Source organism: Ursus americanus, chromosome 17, assembly GCF_024610735.1.
Source record: "Ursus americanus isolate L20-20 chromosome 17, mUrsAme1.1.p, whole genome shotgun sequence".
In the NCBI taxonomy this organism is placed as follows: domain Eukaryota; kingdom Metazoa; phylum Chordata; class Mammalia; order Carnivora; family Ursidae; genus Ursus; species Ursus americanus.
Window position 1 is genome coordinate 43096753 of NC_142143.1, and position 19876 is coordinate 43116628.

The 19876-nt window shown below is 35.9% G+C and overlaps 1 protein-coding gene across 1 annotated transcript in view; it reads right to left on the reverse strand.

Moving 5' to 3' along the window:
* Positions 1-19876, reverse strand: part of TRHDE (thyrotropin releasing hormone degrading enzyme) — a 365955-nt gene that overhangs the window by 129605 nt on the left and 216474 nt on the right. Inside the window, exon 6 of the mRNA XM_087868922.1 lies at positions 18117-18254. Coding sequence (XP_087725048.1) covers positions 18117-18254 — 138 coding nt within the window. The remainder of the gene's footprint in view (positions 1-18116; positions 18255-19876) is intronic.

Here is a 19876-nt window from a genome sequence, read left to right on the forward strand (position 1 = left end):
GAAACAAATCCTCTGACAGTGGTGGATCATAAGCACAAAGAATCAGCCCGTTTCTACATATAGATAAGCAAATGCAATCTTGCGTTCATTCAGCAAGTCCACATAGGAAATTCGTTGCTTATACTTTTCATTTAAGGTATAATTTTGTACCTTAAGCCAAATCAATAAAATATGGAGTTTTAGTATCTGAGTAAAGGGGAAAAAATAGCTGTAAGGGAATATTTTGTGGTGTTCCATAGATCGCACTTTGGGAAACACCACCTTTGCAGGATAAAACTTTCCAAGACAAATGTGTAAAAATACACAATGCCCTTTGTCTGGGAATCTATGAGGAAGCATTGGACACCCTCTAAGCAAACATCTACATCACAAATTCTGTTGTCCCAAACTTTAGCTCTTTGTATTGGCAGCAAATTTCTACCACTAGCTTTTATTCATTCTTTTTATCATCAACCAAAACAAGAACACTGGTTATTGTCCCTGCCAGAAGTCTAGAAGAAGTAAACCACTCTAACACCTGATGATCTAATACCCTTTCACTTTAGGAGCAATTAAAGGTCCCCTTGACTTCTTAGAGTTTAGCACAGAGAAAATGTAGAGGGGAAAAATTAACTGAATCTTGTTTCCTTATTTCTAGGAGAAAATAAGTGTTCTTGGCTGGCAGCAAATTTCTCCCATATTCTACTGGCAACATCATGGCTTCAGTTGGCAACAAGGTCACTGGAAAGAGACATTAAAATGAGCTGATGAAAAACGTTTGGTCCCAAAGCTATAAAAATGGTTTCTCAAGCAGAAGTGGAAAATAGTGAAAGATTTGGCTTTTAAAGTAAACAAGAGTGGAATTAGGAACAAAAGTGCCATAAAGGGGCAGATTGATGGCCCGTCAGACTGGGGGCTGTGTCTGAGAGAGGCACCGAGGGATGCTGAGAGGCAGGGATGCTCGTTGTTTTCTGTGGTCTGCATCTCAGAGGTGAGGAGTGTGCTCTGAACATTCCTAACTTCTCCATCAGGTTTGTCTAAGGAATCATATGATCCCAGAACAAGGGAGTATCACGTAATCCTCGAGGCAGGTAATTCAGAACAAGCAAAAGAAGTTTCACTCTGCATTATTTTTCAGGAAAAGTGTGAATAATTCAAACTAAAGAACTCTTAAAAAGGTAATACTAGCATTTAATAAAACATAAATCTGTGTAATGGTACAGAGCCATATTCACTTCTCTTTTGCATCCCAAATGTTTAAAATAAAAAAAACAAAAAACGTCTCAAAAAGATACTATTGTTAGGAATTTGAAACAAACAGAAATTAAATTTGCATTACCACCTTGTCTCTGAGGGTTTTGAGAGTAGAATAAATCGCTGTGAAATTTTCTTAAACTATAAGCATTTATTGTATGTTCGCTATCTATACGGCACTGAACTAGGTAATAACTAGGATATGTCTAAGCCTTGCCTCTAAAAAGGACTAGTGAAGCAGATATATACAAATAATGTCAAAATATAAGTGCTCTACTAGGAATGAAATGAGTGCCTTTTCATGTTTTATGTTCAACATGTTCTGTAAACATAAAGAGAAATTGAAGGATTACCAGTCGAGTGTAGTTGATGAAGGCCACAGATAGAAACATCACTGTATGAATCCCAACTCCAACACTTACTAACTTTGAGATGCTGGATAAGTTACTACTTAAGTTTCCCCATCCATAAACTGGGGATGGAAAGAGCGTCTGTATCATGGGTTGTTACAAGGATTAAACGACTTAATATACATAAAGAACTTATAGAGAAGAGACTGGTACACAGCGTTACAAAGTGTTAGCTGAGGTTATTATTTCAGACATAAGTCCCTTTAAACACGCTAACTTTCCCCAATCCTACCGCCATACTCATTTCACACTGGAAAAACCATTTCAGACATTAGATAGCACTTAAAACTCTTGCTTTTACTCTTTCATGAATGTGACCAAACTGTTACAATTTAGTCATGAAGTTCCTGCTGTGACTGATGCCCTTCCAGAAGGAAAATGATGTGGCATTAAATGTTTGCACATTTCATCTTAAAATTGTAGGGCCAGAAAACAGTTTGGGGAATATGTAAGCAAAACACAGACATTCAGCTGCTTGATCATTGCTTTGCTTTGGCTTATGGTACTTACCAGGGGGATACAAACCAAAAATTCTTTCCTGTAGGCCAGATATTTTTATGGCACTGAGCTAATTGTATCCTAGTGTAAAATTATAGCAGACATGCAATGGACAGCTGAACTGCACCAGTTGGTTTGCTTCGGGATGAGTTCTACTCTACAGAAGCCTAACCATGCCTCCAAGTTACCTAGGTCCACACAGCTCCACTCCAGCTAATGCCCACCTCTACTCAGAGTCTCTCAGCTCCAAGACAGTCTTGGCATAGAATGTTTCTGAGGGTCCATAGGTTATTGGCTCAAATGTAGTAGAAGGTAAGCCAAGAAGAGCTAGGTAGGATAAAATAAGGATAGATGAGAAGGGGAGGACAACGAAAATGAAAATACCTAATCAAGGTAGACTCTTCAAGAACGATAAAATAATGATACTGGTTTTCTTAGACAGGCAAGAAATTGTATCTAAAGGTCCTTTTAAAAGAGGGATTAAATAAATGGTCAGAGGAAAGGCAGAATCGTTTGAATAAATGTGTAACCTTCTCTGTTAGGAAAGTCAGCACCTATTTGACTATGTGATCAGGCAATGAGAGAACAGAATTTGGAGTCAGGTAGGCTGGGTTGAAATTTTGGTTCTTCTACTTATGAGCTGTGTAAGCTTGAGCCAAAAACAAATAAATAAATAACAATTCTAGGCTTCAGCTTGATGTAGGGTGTAAAACTCCTAGAACACAGGGAGCACTCAACACATAATAACTATTATCTTAAGAAAGTACACTTAGTGTTTAACTTTTAAATTAATATCATTGTTTTATTCAAATTTTTAAGACGGTAATAAAAGAGAATAGAGATGACAAAACAGTGCTTTGTTGGTGGCTTATATTTGTTAGATTAAAGAAAATCTTAGATCAAACACAGAGCTTTAAGAATGATGTCACTTGTTTAAGGCAAAAATGTTAGTCCTTCAAGCTAAGAAGCAATAACTTGAGGAAGAAACAAAGGATGGAAAAAGTAAGGGAAGCTAGGCCTTGAGTATATGTATTGACGAATGATCACAACTTTTCAATCTCTCTCCTGTCCCTTAACCTCTCTTGCGAATTTCCCATCTCTTTGTCTCTCAGTGCCACACAGTGGATAGTTTCTTCAGTTCTATCTTCCTGTTTACATTTCTCTCTTCAGCTCTTTCTAATCTGTAATCAACCATCCACTCCATGTACTGTATTTTTAAATGTAGTTATTACATTTTCATTTCTAGGAATCCTCATTGGTTGTACGTAAAATCTGCTTGCATTTTGCTTATACTTCCAAGCCTCTTTTTATTCCCTCAAATTTATTAACATGCCATTTTATATTCTATGTCTCACATACCCAATATTTTCAACATTTGCATGAATGATTCTGCTCTCAATTGTTTTAGCTATCTCAGGTTCACAGGACTTTGGTTCCGTGCATGATTAGTGATTTTTGACTGTGAGATGCTCTTTTTCTTTGGGATTCTTGGGATGTATCTGTGGAAATCTTTTGAGATGTGATATGAAAGCATGTATTTCTAGAAAGGATTTGCTTCAGCTTCTGTCTGGCATCTGGGGACACCTCTAGTGCAGGAACAAGCATTTTAAATTAAAATCCTGTCTTGAGGTTTAAATGTACCAAGGTCATTTTCATTTAAGCTGCAATGCCATGCAAGTGTTACTTGTGGTCGCAAATTTTCAGGGGAAAGTTTGGAACAGACAATTCCTCTGTAGTCCCCCGAGGAAGGAGATGGGTTTATTTCCAGCTCACCTGTGTGCTAAGGGTACAGATCTTTAAGGTCCTGGCTTTGTGGGAGGCCTCCCATTAAACTTCTCACCTTAGGCTTTGTCTTCTTTTCCTATCTTTGTGAAACCCTGAAAAGTACGCTCAAATTCTCCTGGTTGGAAAAATGCCTTCAAGACAAAAGCCAGCTTCAGTATTTTTTTTAATCTCTCTGTTTTTTAAAGGTAAGAATATGTTGTATGAAATCACAGTCAAGCCTTCTAATACTGACATAAAGACAACCCAAAAAAGTTGTAAGACATTCTATTTTAAAAAAGCAGAAAGACCAAAAACTTGGGTCAGTGTTACCAGGAAATATGCAATAGCATGAACGATAAAGGATGTAGAAAACATGTAGTCTCTACATAATTTTCTCAGTAGGTCATCAAATGGCCCTTATCCTCCACTGAAAGAATCTGTGAAAGTGTGCCAAAAGAACTATTTTCATTATTTCAAAGGAAATAGCATATTTACCTTCAGAAAGCCGACATGGGCCAAACAGAAAGCGTTTTTGTTTGTTTGACTAGAATTGTAGTAGCCCAGCATAGTGACACAATTTGGCCTGTTTGAAACAAAAACCCTGATTGAGACTTATATAAGTCTTTGATAAATATAGAGGCACACTGTTTAATACTTAGAAGGTACAAGTTTTTTAGTAATAAAATTAGAGACTCTCTGGGTTCACATGTAAAAGGAATGGTAATGAAAAGGGTCCCTAAGTGTAATTAGGGTAATCGGGGAATAATTCTTTTGAACTTTTCATGCAACACTGGTAACTATATACGGCTATTAAAGATTTTTATATTATATAAACACACCATGTATGGTTGATTAAAAATGGATGGCGGTTATGTTGAGCAAAAAGGTATGGATCCATCAGATGCTAAAACATAACCCATTCATGATTGTTCTTCAGGAAAATTCATCTAAGTTCAACCTCTTCCAACCTATTCCATTGTCATAAGTACACAAACAAAAATTACATTGTGAATGTTTTTGCTCTCTATTTTCTCCAAACATTCTTTTTTGTGAAAAGGAAATTTTATTCTTGTTCTCCTTTTGCCTCTTCTGTACTTCTCATTTGTCAAAATGTCAACCTTTAATTCCAGTTGCCTTGCTTGTTTATCCTTTAAAGCTTAATTTATTCCTAACTTTACTCGTCCTTTTTCTAACCACCATAGAAGCCTGTTGTTATTCCAGAAAATCTATTCAAAACATTGCAATCCCCAATGCACTAGGGGAGTATACATCTGCTGACTCCCAACTCTTTTTGGTTTTTATCTTCAATTGCTATTTTTCCCTGAATATCTTATATAAAATAATTTAAGATTCACAGGCCTACTGACTGCATTGATCTTGTTCTGTTAACAGAAACTCATTCCTCTCTGAGATGCACTATAACTGCCTCCTTGCCTAATGGAATTGAAATCACATAGAGTCACATGGTGAGCAACTTATAGGAATGGAATACTCTTTGGGTATTACCATTTATACTAACCAAAATGGTACTTTTTATTCTTAATTTTTGCTATTGATGAAGTCTGGCATGAGTGAACCATTGCAAAAATCATTAGAATTAGTCTTTTGCATAAGCAAAACATTAAGTACAAGTGTAACTGTAAAAGTATTTCAGAAAGCTGCAGAAACACAGTCTTGCTATAGCCAAGTTCTACAAGCTAAGAGTTACACAGCTCTGACTCTTAAGCTTCTTACATTGTGTGATCACCACTCTGGCTTTCACAAGAGGAGCAAAAAAATGAAATCAAAACCAACACTGTACCTTCTTATGCATTTCAGCAAAGTCAAAAAGACAGAAACTGTGTGGAACAGAGGAATTCAAAAGTAGTATACTGAACCATTAGTTAATATAAAAACTGTGAAACACAGCAGGGCGGGAGAGTATGAGAACCCTTCCAATGGGATTAACCCATTCCTTATATGATGGAGTAACCTGCGACTTATTTCCACAAATATGTACTTTTTCTTTCAGTTTCATCAAGTAACTCTAAATCATACATGGAACCGCTAATGGGGAAGAAGTACAAGTGACTCAAAAGAAAAAGCAAGCTGTTTTAAGAGTTGAGAAAGGAAAAAAGAGAAAGGGACTATCAGCCAGATGGTGATGAGTGAGTCAAACACACATGCAAAAGAAAACTTGCCTCCATCAGCAAAATGCACAAATTAATAATTTACCAGTAAATGGTAAAGACATTTATCAGAAAAATGTCAATAAAGTCATCTCCCCCCACCATGTACATTTTCTTCGCAAGGGCAAAAAGGCATTTCCTTTACATGATGTCTTAAAATCAGAAAATGGTAGTAGAAAAATGGTAATTCAAGGCCAAGGACAAAGACAAGATTCATGGCAATAAAGGGAAGGTATTTCTAAAGTATGTTCTATCATGGACATTCTTTCCATCATTTTTTACAGGTATCAACGGATGATTCAGAGATGTATGAGAACTATCTATAAATTTTCCCATTTTACCTAAGATGCAAGTAGTTTGCTGCTTTTACCATTTACACTTCTACAATTATAATCAAGAAACTGGGTGATACACACATAAAGATGGGCATGTAAAACAAATTTCTAGTAGATTATAAATTTTATATTACAGTATTTGACTATGATATACTGTGAAGTCAAGATGCAGGGGAACTTTTTTAGTGCCCTTCCTCAATTTAGTTTGCTAATTTGGGAGCAGATTCTTAATTTTATTTTTAAATAATATCAAAGAATGAAGATTTTCTAATCCTTGGTATTTCACACCGAAATGTTTCATTCCCTTTTATGTCAAGAAGTTCTTTCTTAGATGGAGCTGAAATTTCTTCCTGTAATTCAAGGCTATTTATCTTACTCTGACCTTGATGTTGACAGGGAAGTAGTGAGCAGTCTTCCTATAATGACCATTCATATATTAGAGCCAATTATTAAGTCACCTCTTTGCCCTCTCTCCTCCAGGCTGGACATATGTAAGTTCTTTAGCTTTTTCTGATAGGATTTATCTCCAATTGTTTCTAAATTAATCTCTCTCTCTCTCTCTCTCTCTCCCTCCATCCCTCTCTCTGTCTCTCTCTTCTCTGCTTAATTTGTCTCAGTCTCCTAAACTGTTCATATTTTCTTTATGAGACGATCATAACAGTGATTATTACCTTCCAGATTCCATAACCCTTTATTTTCAAGTGTATGTCAGTCCATTATTTATTTAAAAAAATACTGTACTTTTTCATTCAGGGAAAATCCCTTACTTTATTATATATAACCCAAACCATACTTCCCACTGAAACAGTGACATAATAGGCAATTACTTAAAGAAAGTGTCCTGGTAGAGTGGAAGGAACATGAGTTAGAAACAAGATGTAAAACCCAGGTCTGACACCTAAGAGCCTGTGGACACTGTTAAACTCTCTGGGCCTCTGTTTACTCTTATGAAAACTGACAATTATTGTGCCCACCTTGCAGGAGAGGGAAAACAAATGAGATAATTAAATGGATGTCCAGTGGCAAAACAGATCCTCAAGGAACAACTGATACTATTATTCCCACGAATAGTATATTGCCATTATGTACCTGACCCAAAGCCTGTTGTCCAACTGTTTGGACAGAAGTGACCACAAGTGTGATGGTTAATCAATATATATACTATACCACGTGCACAGCAAAGCCATACATACATACCATGCTATACAATAAAGCACGCACAACTGTGTCAGAGAGGCCAAAATAGTCATCACTTCTATTCGTTTGATGGTATCTATGTAGTAGACTGTGAATGAGAAAGCAAAGGCTATGAAGAAGGACTTGTGTAGAAGAGCAAGGGCTGGAAAGACTTGCAGAACAGGAGGCTACTGTGCCTGAGGCAAGAGAATGCAGAGACAGCTGGAGGAGAGCTGAGCTGCCAGGAGAGGTGTGCCATGAGGTCTAGGGCTCAGGCCACATGTGACAGAACCCATTAGGAACCAGAATGATTGGACAACACAATCTTCCTTCCCCCTCTGGAATTCATATGGAATACATCTGAAACTCATTAATCCTATTTCAAGTGCCAACTCCTTTTCCTAATTCCTATAAACAGATGGGATCTTTCCCTCTGAAACACCATAATGTTTCGCTTATATCACTTTCCTTACATTTATTTTAATTCAATTCAACAAATACTTGGTGACTGCCTACTTTATGCAGGCAGTATAATGAGCACTGGAAACTAATGAAAAACACAGACCCTTTCCCTTTATGAAGCTCACATTCAGTGGTGGAAAGCGGGAAGCCAGATAATATAGTAAACATGTTATCGAGAAAACTGTATAACATGTTAGAAGGTGACTGCTACCAACACAGCCCCAAACAGTAAGTGGATCAGAATAAGAGAAATGAGTGAAGAAATATTTGAGGGTGTCAGTTGACGTGTTAAAACGGGCATCCTCTTTGAGAAGGTGACATTCCAGTAAAGGCTGGAAGGAGAACAAGTTAGAACCATGACAACATCTGGAGAAACAGCCAGTTCAAACACCCTTGTCAGGCTGGGGGGGGGGTTTGGTTGGATTTCAGGGAAAGCAAAAGAGCTGGGGGAGCAGGAGGACCATGAGTGAAGGGACGGTGATAAGAGACAAAGTCAGGGGGTGTGAGAAAGAATAAATACTGGAAATACTCTGACAGCAGAGACAATAAGATTTCCTGACAACTAGGATCAGAAAAAGAGAGGATCGAAGATAGCCAGAACTTGACGCTGGCCATCCACTGAGATGGTTCATATCATTAACCTGCCTTAAAATACATTTATTTGTGAAAAGTCTTGTAGATCTGACTTCAAATCCTTGGCTTGTTCACTTGCTAGATGTCTGACCCTGTAGATATCACTTCATTTGTTAAGTTTCAGTTTCCTCATCAGTAACATGGGTTAAAAATGCCTACATTCCAAGTATTCTGTTAGGAATAAATGGGATAATACGTGCAAAGCATCTCACAAAATGCCTTGTAAATAGTAAGCGCTCATTAAGTGAGAGATGCACTTTACTGCCATGCTTAGTAAAACTGCTATTTTCATTTCATATGTCTTATGTCTACTACTGGGTTATATTCTTGAAGGAAGTAACCATCTTGTTTTTGTTTTTGTTTTTGTTTTTCTACAGAAGTGACCTGCTCTGCTTATAGAGTTGGTATGTGCTTTCTCCGTGTCCTAATCATGGCCTGGCTGACACGATGCTGTGGATGGGAAACCTGTTATAAAAAGGACAACAGATGCAAATGGCGGATCGGCCTTTTCCTATTCACTTCTAAAGATGATGGAAATTGTACCCATTTTCCTCATTAGCCATACAAGGATTTTCATAAAATATGTCAGCTTTGATACAAGAATTGTTCAAAAGTATTCTTGTTTTTAAAGGATCCTGCTTAAATTTGTTTAAGTCATTTGGCAATCTCTTCTCTCTTCCAAGCTTGTAGCAATTCTCTTCAATTTGGCATCATATGTAAATTTAATGAGCATTCACTCACTTTCATCACCCAGGTCATTGGGTCATTGATTCTTATTTCCCTTTGTGCTTTTAGAGCAAAGAGACTATCTCAATCCATCTTTTCCGGTCTTTCTACCTACGGACAGTATTTTCCTTGTTTCCATTGTACTTCAGGAAAAAGCATCTTCATTTTCAATTACTATTAAAATGGAAAATTGTTATTTCACTGGAATGTAATTTTTTTAACAGACTCTCACTTTTTTCTCTTCCCATTCTAAAAATGTGTATGCAATTTTAGGAGTTTATCTTTCTTTAAATCCTGGCCTTGAGGGTATCCGTATTGAATATCACTCAGTATTTATTCAAAACCACTCAGTTCTTAAATTCAAATCTATAAAAATTAGTATTTGGTCTGTTGGTTCCTAATATCCAATATATATTTCTGTATAATATTCTCTACACCTATAATGCATTTCTATATTTTAAAAAGTTTATTTAAAGTGTAATGAAATTACTATGCAGGAAGAATAACAAGAAAACAGAAGTGGGAATAATCTGAATAATTATTAAAGGAATAATTACAAGACATGATAAGCCAACAAAGCATTGATGCAATGAGAAGTTGATTGTTGGCAGAGGTTAATGATGTTTAGAAACAGGATCTTCAGGGAGTAGAGCACAGAAAAGTAGTAGCAAAAAGTTTTTATTAAGTACCACATACTACAAAACAAAAAATAGTAAGTTCTATATGCTACACTCTAGTCACTACAATCTTTCTAAAATGTCTAGATCTATCATATTATTTTAATCTCTTTCACACCTATAGGAATATTGTTTCTAGAATACGATTTTAATTATGTTACTCCTCTGCCTGAAACTCTTCATTGGCTCCTCCTGGCCTTCTGGATAAAGTTCAAACTTCTTAGTATTGCATAAGAGGTCCTCCAGTTCCGACGGGCTTATCTCCTCAGCCTGTCTATTACCCCAAACCCTCACTATCATATGTTGAACTTGATGTTCTGCTCAATCAAGGAACAACATGGTCTTCCTTTTCTAAACCTGCTCTACAGAATGGGGTTGTTTGCCTCTTTGTCATTCCCTCCCCCCTTCCCCAGCAACTATATATTGTACGTATTCCTATCATAACACCTAAGATTCTGAGATTGACATCCATTACTTTTTTTTAGCTATCTTTTTTTTTTTTTGGAAAACCTCCTTCAGGTGATCTCAGGGGCCTATTGATTATGTGGTCTAGGTCTTATGCCAGTGGTGAGCTCATGACCCATGCTAGCTAGTAGAATATCCATAGGAATTGTTTATCCTTCAGACATAGGGATTGGCCGGTAGTGATCTATTACCTAAGTCAGAAAAAATCATAGCCCTTTGTGGAAACAGATAGATTCTATTGTGATGAAGGAAGTTTGCTCTTTCTCTGAGCTCATTAGAATCATAAAGTTGAAGACTCTACCAGCCTAATTTCTTTGGGGCCACCTATCTAAGAATAATCTAGATAGAGATGAAGAGCTAAGAAGCTGACAAAAGATAGATTTCAGATGACTTGTTAAAATACTTAGAGTCAACGATTACTAAAACTACTACTACATCTCAGATTTATCAGTTATTCAGTCAACAAATCCCTTTTTATTGTTTAAGATGGTTTCAGTTAGGTGCCCACATTTAAAATGGGTATATTGCCACTAATACTCAATTACTGCACTGACTTATTTATATGCTATCTCTCCTTTGTGCCTTGTTATATTCCAAGTACTTAGCACACAGTGCCTGGAATATGAGCAGAGGCTTATCAAATCATTTTAGAATGAATGCTCCAGGCAAACTGGTTGATAAAATATGGTAGTGCTTAAGAACAATGGCTCTGGAACTTAAGTTCCCAGGAAACATATCCTTAGATTGACCATGATTCAATGTCCTCATCTTTAAAATGAGAATCATGGAAATAACGATCCAATTAGGGGATTATGAGAATTCAATGAGTTAATAGATGTAAAGTTTGGCACAGTGCCTGGCACCAGGTAAGCGTGCAACAAACGTTAGCAGTTGATCTTATTTATAGCTGTACAATTATCCATATGACCTGTCATACATCCCAGAATGGACATGGTTTACCCATGCTACCTACAAAGGGAAATTGGTTATTGCATCTTATCCTGACAGGAAGAGCCTGAGAGAAGCCAAATCAGAGACCTAGACTAAGGCACAAGGTGTTCATCAAGGCCTGATACAGAGATTCTCAAAATGAAGTCCCTCATATTTCAGCCAAAGTGTTCTAATCTTTATTTTTCCACATTTACATTTGAAGATTATTTTTCAGATATCCCAACAGTACCTGGGCCACTATCTTTCACTAAATTTTTAGATGTTTGATTCAGTACGATCTGAGTGAATCTGAACAATGAGGGCTCATCAAGAAAGCATGATGAACAGGTAGACAGAAAATCAGTAAGGATATAAAAAACTCAAACAACTCTATCAACCAACTTGACCTAAGTGGCATTCATAAAATATTCCAGCCAACAAGAGTGGAGTACACATTCTTTTGAAGCGCAGATGGTACATTTACCAACACACACCAAATTCTGGGCGATAAAACAAGCCTCAACTCTAAGAAAATTCAAGTCATACAGAATATATTTTACTGACCACAACAGAATTAAGTAAGAAATAAACAACAGGAAAAAAGTCTAGAAAATCTTCAAATATTTGTAAACTAAATAACACAAGTTAATTTACCCATGGGGCTACTAATAATCAAATAGGAAATTTAGAAAGTATCTTTTAAAGTGAATGAAAATGAAACCTCAATGTATCAAAATCTGAGGCAACCCTTAGGCAGTACTCTTATGAGAAAATTTATGGAATAAACATCTGAATTAGAATAAAAGAAAGGTCTCCAATTAATAACCCGAACTTATACCTTAAGAAACCAGAAAAAAAAAGTAAGTTAAATCAAAAGTAAAAAAGAAGAAAATAGTAATGATTAGAGAGGAAATCTATAACATAGAAAGTAAGAGTAAAAATCAATTAAGCCAAAGGCTGGGCTTTAGAAAATAAAATGTATAAACTTCTAGCTACACCAGTTAGAACAATAAGGACAAGACTAAAAATTAACAATATCTGGAGTTAAAGAGGTGACATCATTAGAGATTTTGTGGTTATTAAAAGGATAAGAGAATATCATGTACAACTTGATGCCAATAAATTAAACTTCTTAGATGAAATGAGCCAAATCCTAGGAAAGATACAAACTACAAAGCTTTCTCAAGAAGCATAAATAACCTGAATAACTGGCTAATAATACCAAAATTAAGTTACTAGTTAAAAATCTTCCCATGAATGAATTCCATGCTATATTGGTTAAACTGCTGTACCGGTAAGTTCTACCACATATTTAACAAAAAAAGAACATAAATTCTATATAAATTCTCTCAGAAAATTGAAAAAAAAAAAGGGTAATAGTTTCTATGAGGCTAGCATTATAGTGATAACAAAACCAGAAAAAGATGTTACAAGAAAACAAAACTAAAGACTCAGATCCCTCATGAACATAGATGCAAAATTTCTAAATTATTAGATAATTCACTATCACGAAAATAAGGTCAGGTCACAAATTGGGAATAACATTATTTGCATATCATATATCTGATAAACAACCTGTATTCAGAGGATATGAATAATCTTCAAAAATCATAATAAGAGGGGCGCCTGGGTGGCTCAGTGTGTTAAGCGTCCAACTCTTGATTTTGGCTCAGATCATGATCTCAGGATCATGAGACTGAGCCCCACAGCAGGCTCCATGCTCAGCACAGAGTCTATTTGTCTCTCTCCCTCTGCTCCTCCCCCTGCTCAAGCTGTCTCTCAAATAAATAAATTAAATTAATTTTAAGAAACACTCAGTAATAAGAAAACAATCAAATTAAAAAAAAAAACAAGGGCAAAGGATTTGAAATGACTCTTCACTAATGAAGATACATGAGAGAAAATATGCAAATGAAAAACTGGTCAATATCATTAGTTGTTATGGAAATGTAATATACAACTCAGTGAGATACCATTACAATATCTAAAAAATTGGGGGTGCCTGGGTGTCTCAGTCATTTAAGCATCTGCCTTTGGCTCAGGTCATGATCTTGGTTGCAGTATCGAGCCCCATCTTGGGCTCCCTGCTCAGCAAGGAGTCTGCTTCTCCCTCTCCCTCCCCCCAGCTCATGCTCTCTCTCCCTCTCTCAAATAAATAAACAAAATCTTTTAGAAAATATCTAAAATTAAAAGAACTGATTATACCATGTTTATGTTGGTGCAGATGTGGAGAAAGTAGAACTTTGATACATGTTCAACAGGAATATACCATGACACAATGGTATAACTACACTGGAAAACAGATCAGTAGTCTTAAAACATTGAACATACCTATCATATCATCTGGAAATTCCACTTCTAGGTATTTACCCAAGAGAAATAAAAGCAAATATACATACAAAGACCTGCACGCAAATGTTTATAGCAGCTTTCTTTTTAACAGACAAAAACTAGAAACAACCTAAATATCCAGGAGAGTGTAGAAATGTAATATATCCATATATTCTACAACAGGAATGTATCTCAGAATCATTATGTTGAGTGAAAGACAGCAGACAAAAATGACTACATACATATGATCTCATTTATAAAAAACTCTAGAAAATGCAATTTAATCGATAGTGAGAAAGTTGATCAATGGAGGAGAGAGGAAAGATGGGAAAGGGATTACAAAGAGGCATAGAAAACATTTGTTGGGTATGCTCATTAACTGAATCGTGATGATGTTTTCACTGTGTATCTATATGTCAGAATATATCAAATTGTACCTTAGTTTACTATATTTATACCTCAGTATAGCTGTTAAAATTTCTGTCTTGTGAAGTCTTCTTTGAAAATCCAGTAGATCTATCATCACTTGAAAACACACAGGAAGGACAGTATTTTAGTGGTACTTAAAACATAAAGATACATAATAGCTATGAAGACAAACCCATAACTAACATCATACTAAGTGTGAAAGTTAAAAGCCTTTCCTCTAAGATCAGGAATAACAAGGATGCCCACTCTTACCATTTCTATTCAACACAGTACTGGAAATCCTAGCCATAGCAACTAGGCAAGAACAAGAAATAAAAGGTATCCGAATCAAAAAGGAAGAAGTAAAATTATCTCTTTGTGTAGATGATATATAGAAAACCCTACAGACTCCACCAAAAGTACAACTAATATTTTAAGTCAATAAAATTGCAAGATACAAATTTAACATACAGAAATCATTTGTGTTTCTATACACTAACAATAAACTACCTAAAAGAGGAATTTAAAAAGCAATCCCATTTACAATAGCATCAGAGACAAAGAATACTTAGAAATACATTTAACCAAGGAGATGAAAGACTTGTATACTGAGACCATAAGACATTGATGAAAGAGACTGAAGAAGACACAAGTAAATGGAAAGATATCCCATGATCTTGGATTGGAAGAATTAATACTGTGAAAATCTCTATCCTACCCAAAGCAATCTACAGATTCAATACAATCCCTATCAAAATTCCAATGATATTTTTTCACAGAAATAATTTTTTATTATAGATTTATAACCTAGGATAGACGTCAAAGAGCCAAAACAATCCTGAGAAAGAAGAATAAAGGTGGAGGCATCTCATTTCCTGATTCAAGCTACATTACAAAGCTATAGTGATCAGAACAGTATGGTACTGGCATAACAAAAACAAAAACAAAAATGGTTACACAGAACCAGTAGAGCAGAAAGAACAGAGTCCAGATATTAATCCAAGCATATGTGGTCAACTAATTTGTGATAAGAGCACTAAGAACACACAATGGGGTGTCTCTTCAATAAATGGTCTTGAGAAAACTGGATATCCCTATGCAAAAGAATAAAACTGGACCCGTATCTTATACCACTCACAAAAATTAACTAAAAATGGATCAAATATTGCAATGTAAGACCTGAAACCATAAAACTCCTAGAAGAGAACATAAGGAAAAAGATCCTTGACTTTAGTCTTGGCAACAAATTCCTGGATAAGACACCAAAAGCACAGGCAACAAAAGCAAAATAAACAAATGGGACTACATCAGTCTAAAAGCTTTGGTACAGCAAAAGAAACAACCAATAAATTGAAAAGGCAACCTACAAAATGGGAGAAAATATTCGCAAAATATATATTGGATAAGGGAACAAGACATACAAAATGTATAAAGAACTCACACAACTCAATAACAAAAAAACCCCACAGATAACGCAATTAAAAATGGGTGGAGGACCTAAATAGACATTTTTTTCAAAAGAATACAGAAAATTGACCAAATGACCCATATAAAAAGGTGCTCAACATCACTAATCATCAGGGAAATGCATACCAAAACCACAGAGAGACATCACTACATAACTGTTAGAATGGCTACTATCAAAAAGATAAGAGATAGGGGGCATCTCACTGGCTCAGTCAGTACAGCATGCAAGCAACTCTTGATCCTGGAATTGTGAGTTCAAGCCCCATGCTTGAATTGCACTAATAGGTATTTATCCAAAGGATACAAACATAGTGTTTCGAAGGGGCACCTCCCCCCAATGTTATAGCAGCAATGTTCACAATAGCCAAAATATGGGAAAAGCCCAGATGTCCATCAACTGATGAATGGATAAAGAAGATGTGGTATATAAATACAATGGAATATTACTCAGCCATCAAAAAGAATGACATCTTGCCCTTTGCAATGACGTGGATGGAACTAGAGGATATTATGTTAAGTGAAATAAGTCAGAGAAACACAAATACCATATGATTTTACTCATATGTGGAATTTAAGAAAAAAACAGATGAACATAGGGAAAGGGAAGGAAAAATAAAATAAGATGAAAATAGAGAGGGAGGCAAACCGTAAGAGATGCTGAACTCTAGGAAACAAACTGAAAGTTGATGGAGGGGAGGTGGGTAGGGGGAAGGGGTAATTGGGTGATGGGCATTAAGGAGGGCATTTGATGTAATAAGCACTGAGTGTTATATGCAACTGATGAATCACAAAATTCTACCCCTGAAACTAATAAAGTATGTGTTAACCACATTGAATTTAGATAAAGAATTTTAAAAATATATAGTAAAAAAACCCTCATATATAAATATATATATATTTTAAATTTTGATATTTTACATAAATATATTAACATATATTTTTTTATTTTAATTTTTTTATTATATTATGTTAGTCACCATACTGTACATCCCTGGTTTCTGATGTAAAGTTCGATGATTCATTAGTTGCATATAAACCCAGTGCACCATGCAATACATGCCCTCCTTACTACCCATCACCAGTCTATCCCATTCCCCCACCCCCTTCCCCTCTGAAGCCCTCAGTTTGTTTCTCAGAGTCCATAGTCTCTCATGCGTCATTCTCCCTTCTGATTACCCCACCCTTCTTTATCCCTTTCTTCCCCTGCCGATCTTCCTAGTTCTTATGTTCCATAGATGAGAGAAATCATATGATAATTGTCTTTCTCTGCTTGACTTATTTCACTTAGCATTATCTCCTCCAGTGCCGTCCATGTTGCAGCAAATGTTGAGAACTCGTTCTTTCTGATAGCTGAGTAATATTCCATTTATTAACATATATTTTAAATATGGTTTTATACTTCCACTTATTTTTCCAAATCATCAAAAAACCTTTTATAGCCAATGCAATGATCAGTGACTTGAAAATACATTTTCCAACACGATTTGTATCTTTACATATTATAGCATATAACATTAACTCATAATCACTGAGATAGTCGTTTCCTGAGTACAAAACCAAATATCCAAATTAGTGTACCAAGGAATCCTGATGAATCATTATTTGACCTCTAGTTGTAAATAGGAATATTTCAGGAAAAATATTAGCAACAGTTTTTAAAAACTTAAAAAATTTATAAATCAATAAAGTACATGGAAATTCCAGTCAATGCAATTCAATCTACACCAAAGATGAAGTAGACTTTAACATTATCTTAACAATTTCCAAGTAGCTATAAGTATTAAACAAAGAGATATATATTACGTTAAATTAGAACAACTAAGGGATAGAGATAGAAGGAAAAATCTTAATCCACATAACAATGGGAAAAAGTTCAGAGTGTGTCTTATTTCTGTCTGGTCATTGGTCCAAAATCTTTGTCAGTCAAAGTCCAGTCTTTAAAATTTCATTTATCATGATTATTACCCAAGAAAGATGTTTAATCCCTTAAATGTCCCTCAAATAATGTCTATAAAATACATATGTCACTGCCTACACCCATTTGTATTAGCTAAGCAAAATAAGTATTTAAGGGGCATTGATGACAAATCATTTGTCACTGTTTAGGTCAGCTCTCTTATTAATAAAAATAAACAATGACATTCACACAACACAATCTGTACAGCAATTTCATATCAAGGCTCCAAACATTTATTCATTAATACTTCCAACATTTCTATGCATTATTTGGCAAACATTCATCTCCATCTTGCTGATTTATAAAGCAAAGCCCTAACTCATAAAATGACACGAACCTAGTGACTCTATTTTCTAACTCAGTCCATTTCTATCAGCCAGGAAGAAAAGAAGAATATATCTATCTCACATGAAATAGTTCGGCTGCCCTGGGATAGTGAAATATCCAATTGGCACTTGGGTCTTATCTATTCCCACCTTTTTATAGGCGATCCAGTCAAACACCCTGTCAATATCTGTTGCCTGTAGCACTTCCTGTGATACTGGATGGGAACTGGCCAAGCCGTCAAGCAGCATCACTTCATGCAGAACATCCGTCAGAAACCTCTGTTTCTCCTGCAATACAGTAGACGGGGCAACATCATAGGTGGTTCACGGTTATGACAGAGTGCATGTGACAACACGAACAGAATGCGTGTTACTTCACCGATGATGCTCGTCAGCCTACGTGGTGAGACTGAACTCCATGAAGAACCCAGTAAATAAAATGCCTCTAAGTTACTCTGAAATGAAGGTGGTTGATTTGAGCACGACATGAAACAAAATCAATGGGCTACAATGGGCCCTAAATAAATTTAAAAGCAGTGGTTAGAGCAGATTCTGACAGTGGGCACGTAACTGAAAGAGACTAGGTTGTTTGTGCATTCTAGAGGGTCACGCCTACAATTCCAGTCCCAAATAACCTTTTCAGTTAAGTTCAATGAATAAGAACTAAATTTCCGGGTTCCGGTGCCATTTTGCTATTGACACCATTTATTGGTAGTACCATTTGAACAGCTCATTCTCTCTCTCTCTCTCTCTGATCTGCCCACTTTTTTTCCCTCCTCCCCCCACCTCATTTTCTAATACACACATACACACACACACACACACACACACCCACACCATTTATCTTCTGAAAGAATCTCAGGAGATCACAACAAATAGCAAAAGGCATATTGGCATAAAACTATAATATCTATGGATATATATATGCGAATTGAGGATAATGAACATAAAGTGGAGATCAACAGGCATTAATAACGCATTACCATAAAGTTGTGAAAACAAACAAAATCATAAAACTTCTATTCTGTGGGATGTTTAGACCTTTGTATTTGCTCTGATAAAAGCTGATTTGTTATGTTGGAAATAAACTGTAAAGAAAAAGCACTTCTCTGTCGTTTTGTTTTAAGAAGCCTGCTTTAAAGGAACAGCTTGGGTTTTGTTAACAAAAATGCTGGCAGCTATTAGTCCTCCTGGCCTCCTGCCTTCATTGAGGGAGGAGGGAGAAAGAAAAGAAGTTGCAAGAGATAACAAGGGCTAAATAGCCCCTAGGTAGTTGGGACTTGAGGAGTATCATTACAGAGATTAAAGACTGCAACACTTAAATTGCTGTAGCTAATTCTGAGCTCACTCCTGGAGCCTCCTAGTTTTGAGCCAGCAGATAAACAGCATGTTATTTCTGAGTGAGTTGTAATTTCAAGCTGGGAGTATACCAATCCTGGATTTTTACAAAAATGGAAATGGAGAATAAATATGCTAAAAAAGGAATAGTTAACTAGGCATATATATGTGTGTTCTTTAAATTCTGGCTTTAAAGAAGCATCTTACTTCATCATCATTTGTTCAATGATTTAGTATGTTTAATCAATAATTTAATTAGTTCTCCAGCCAACTATATACTGTAAGGTTCATTTCTAACAGCATATTTTTATAGTCTGTGGACTATAGATCTTATTTCTTCAGTCCTTTTTTAGTCTGAGAGTTTCACATCAATGGTCTATACTCCATCACACTGAACTGGAACTGAACTGATCCTAGAAGTCTGCTCCAGACCCTAAGAGCCGACGGTGAGAAGTTCAAACTTACAACAAATTGACAAATATGACATAAACTAATACTGTATTTCTTCTCAAATTAAGTTCCTAATTCAAGACAAATTAAGGAGAGGGAAGGTGGACCTTGTGAAAATTTTA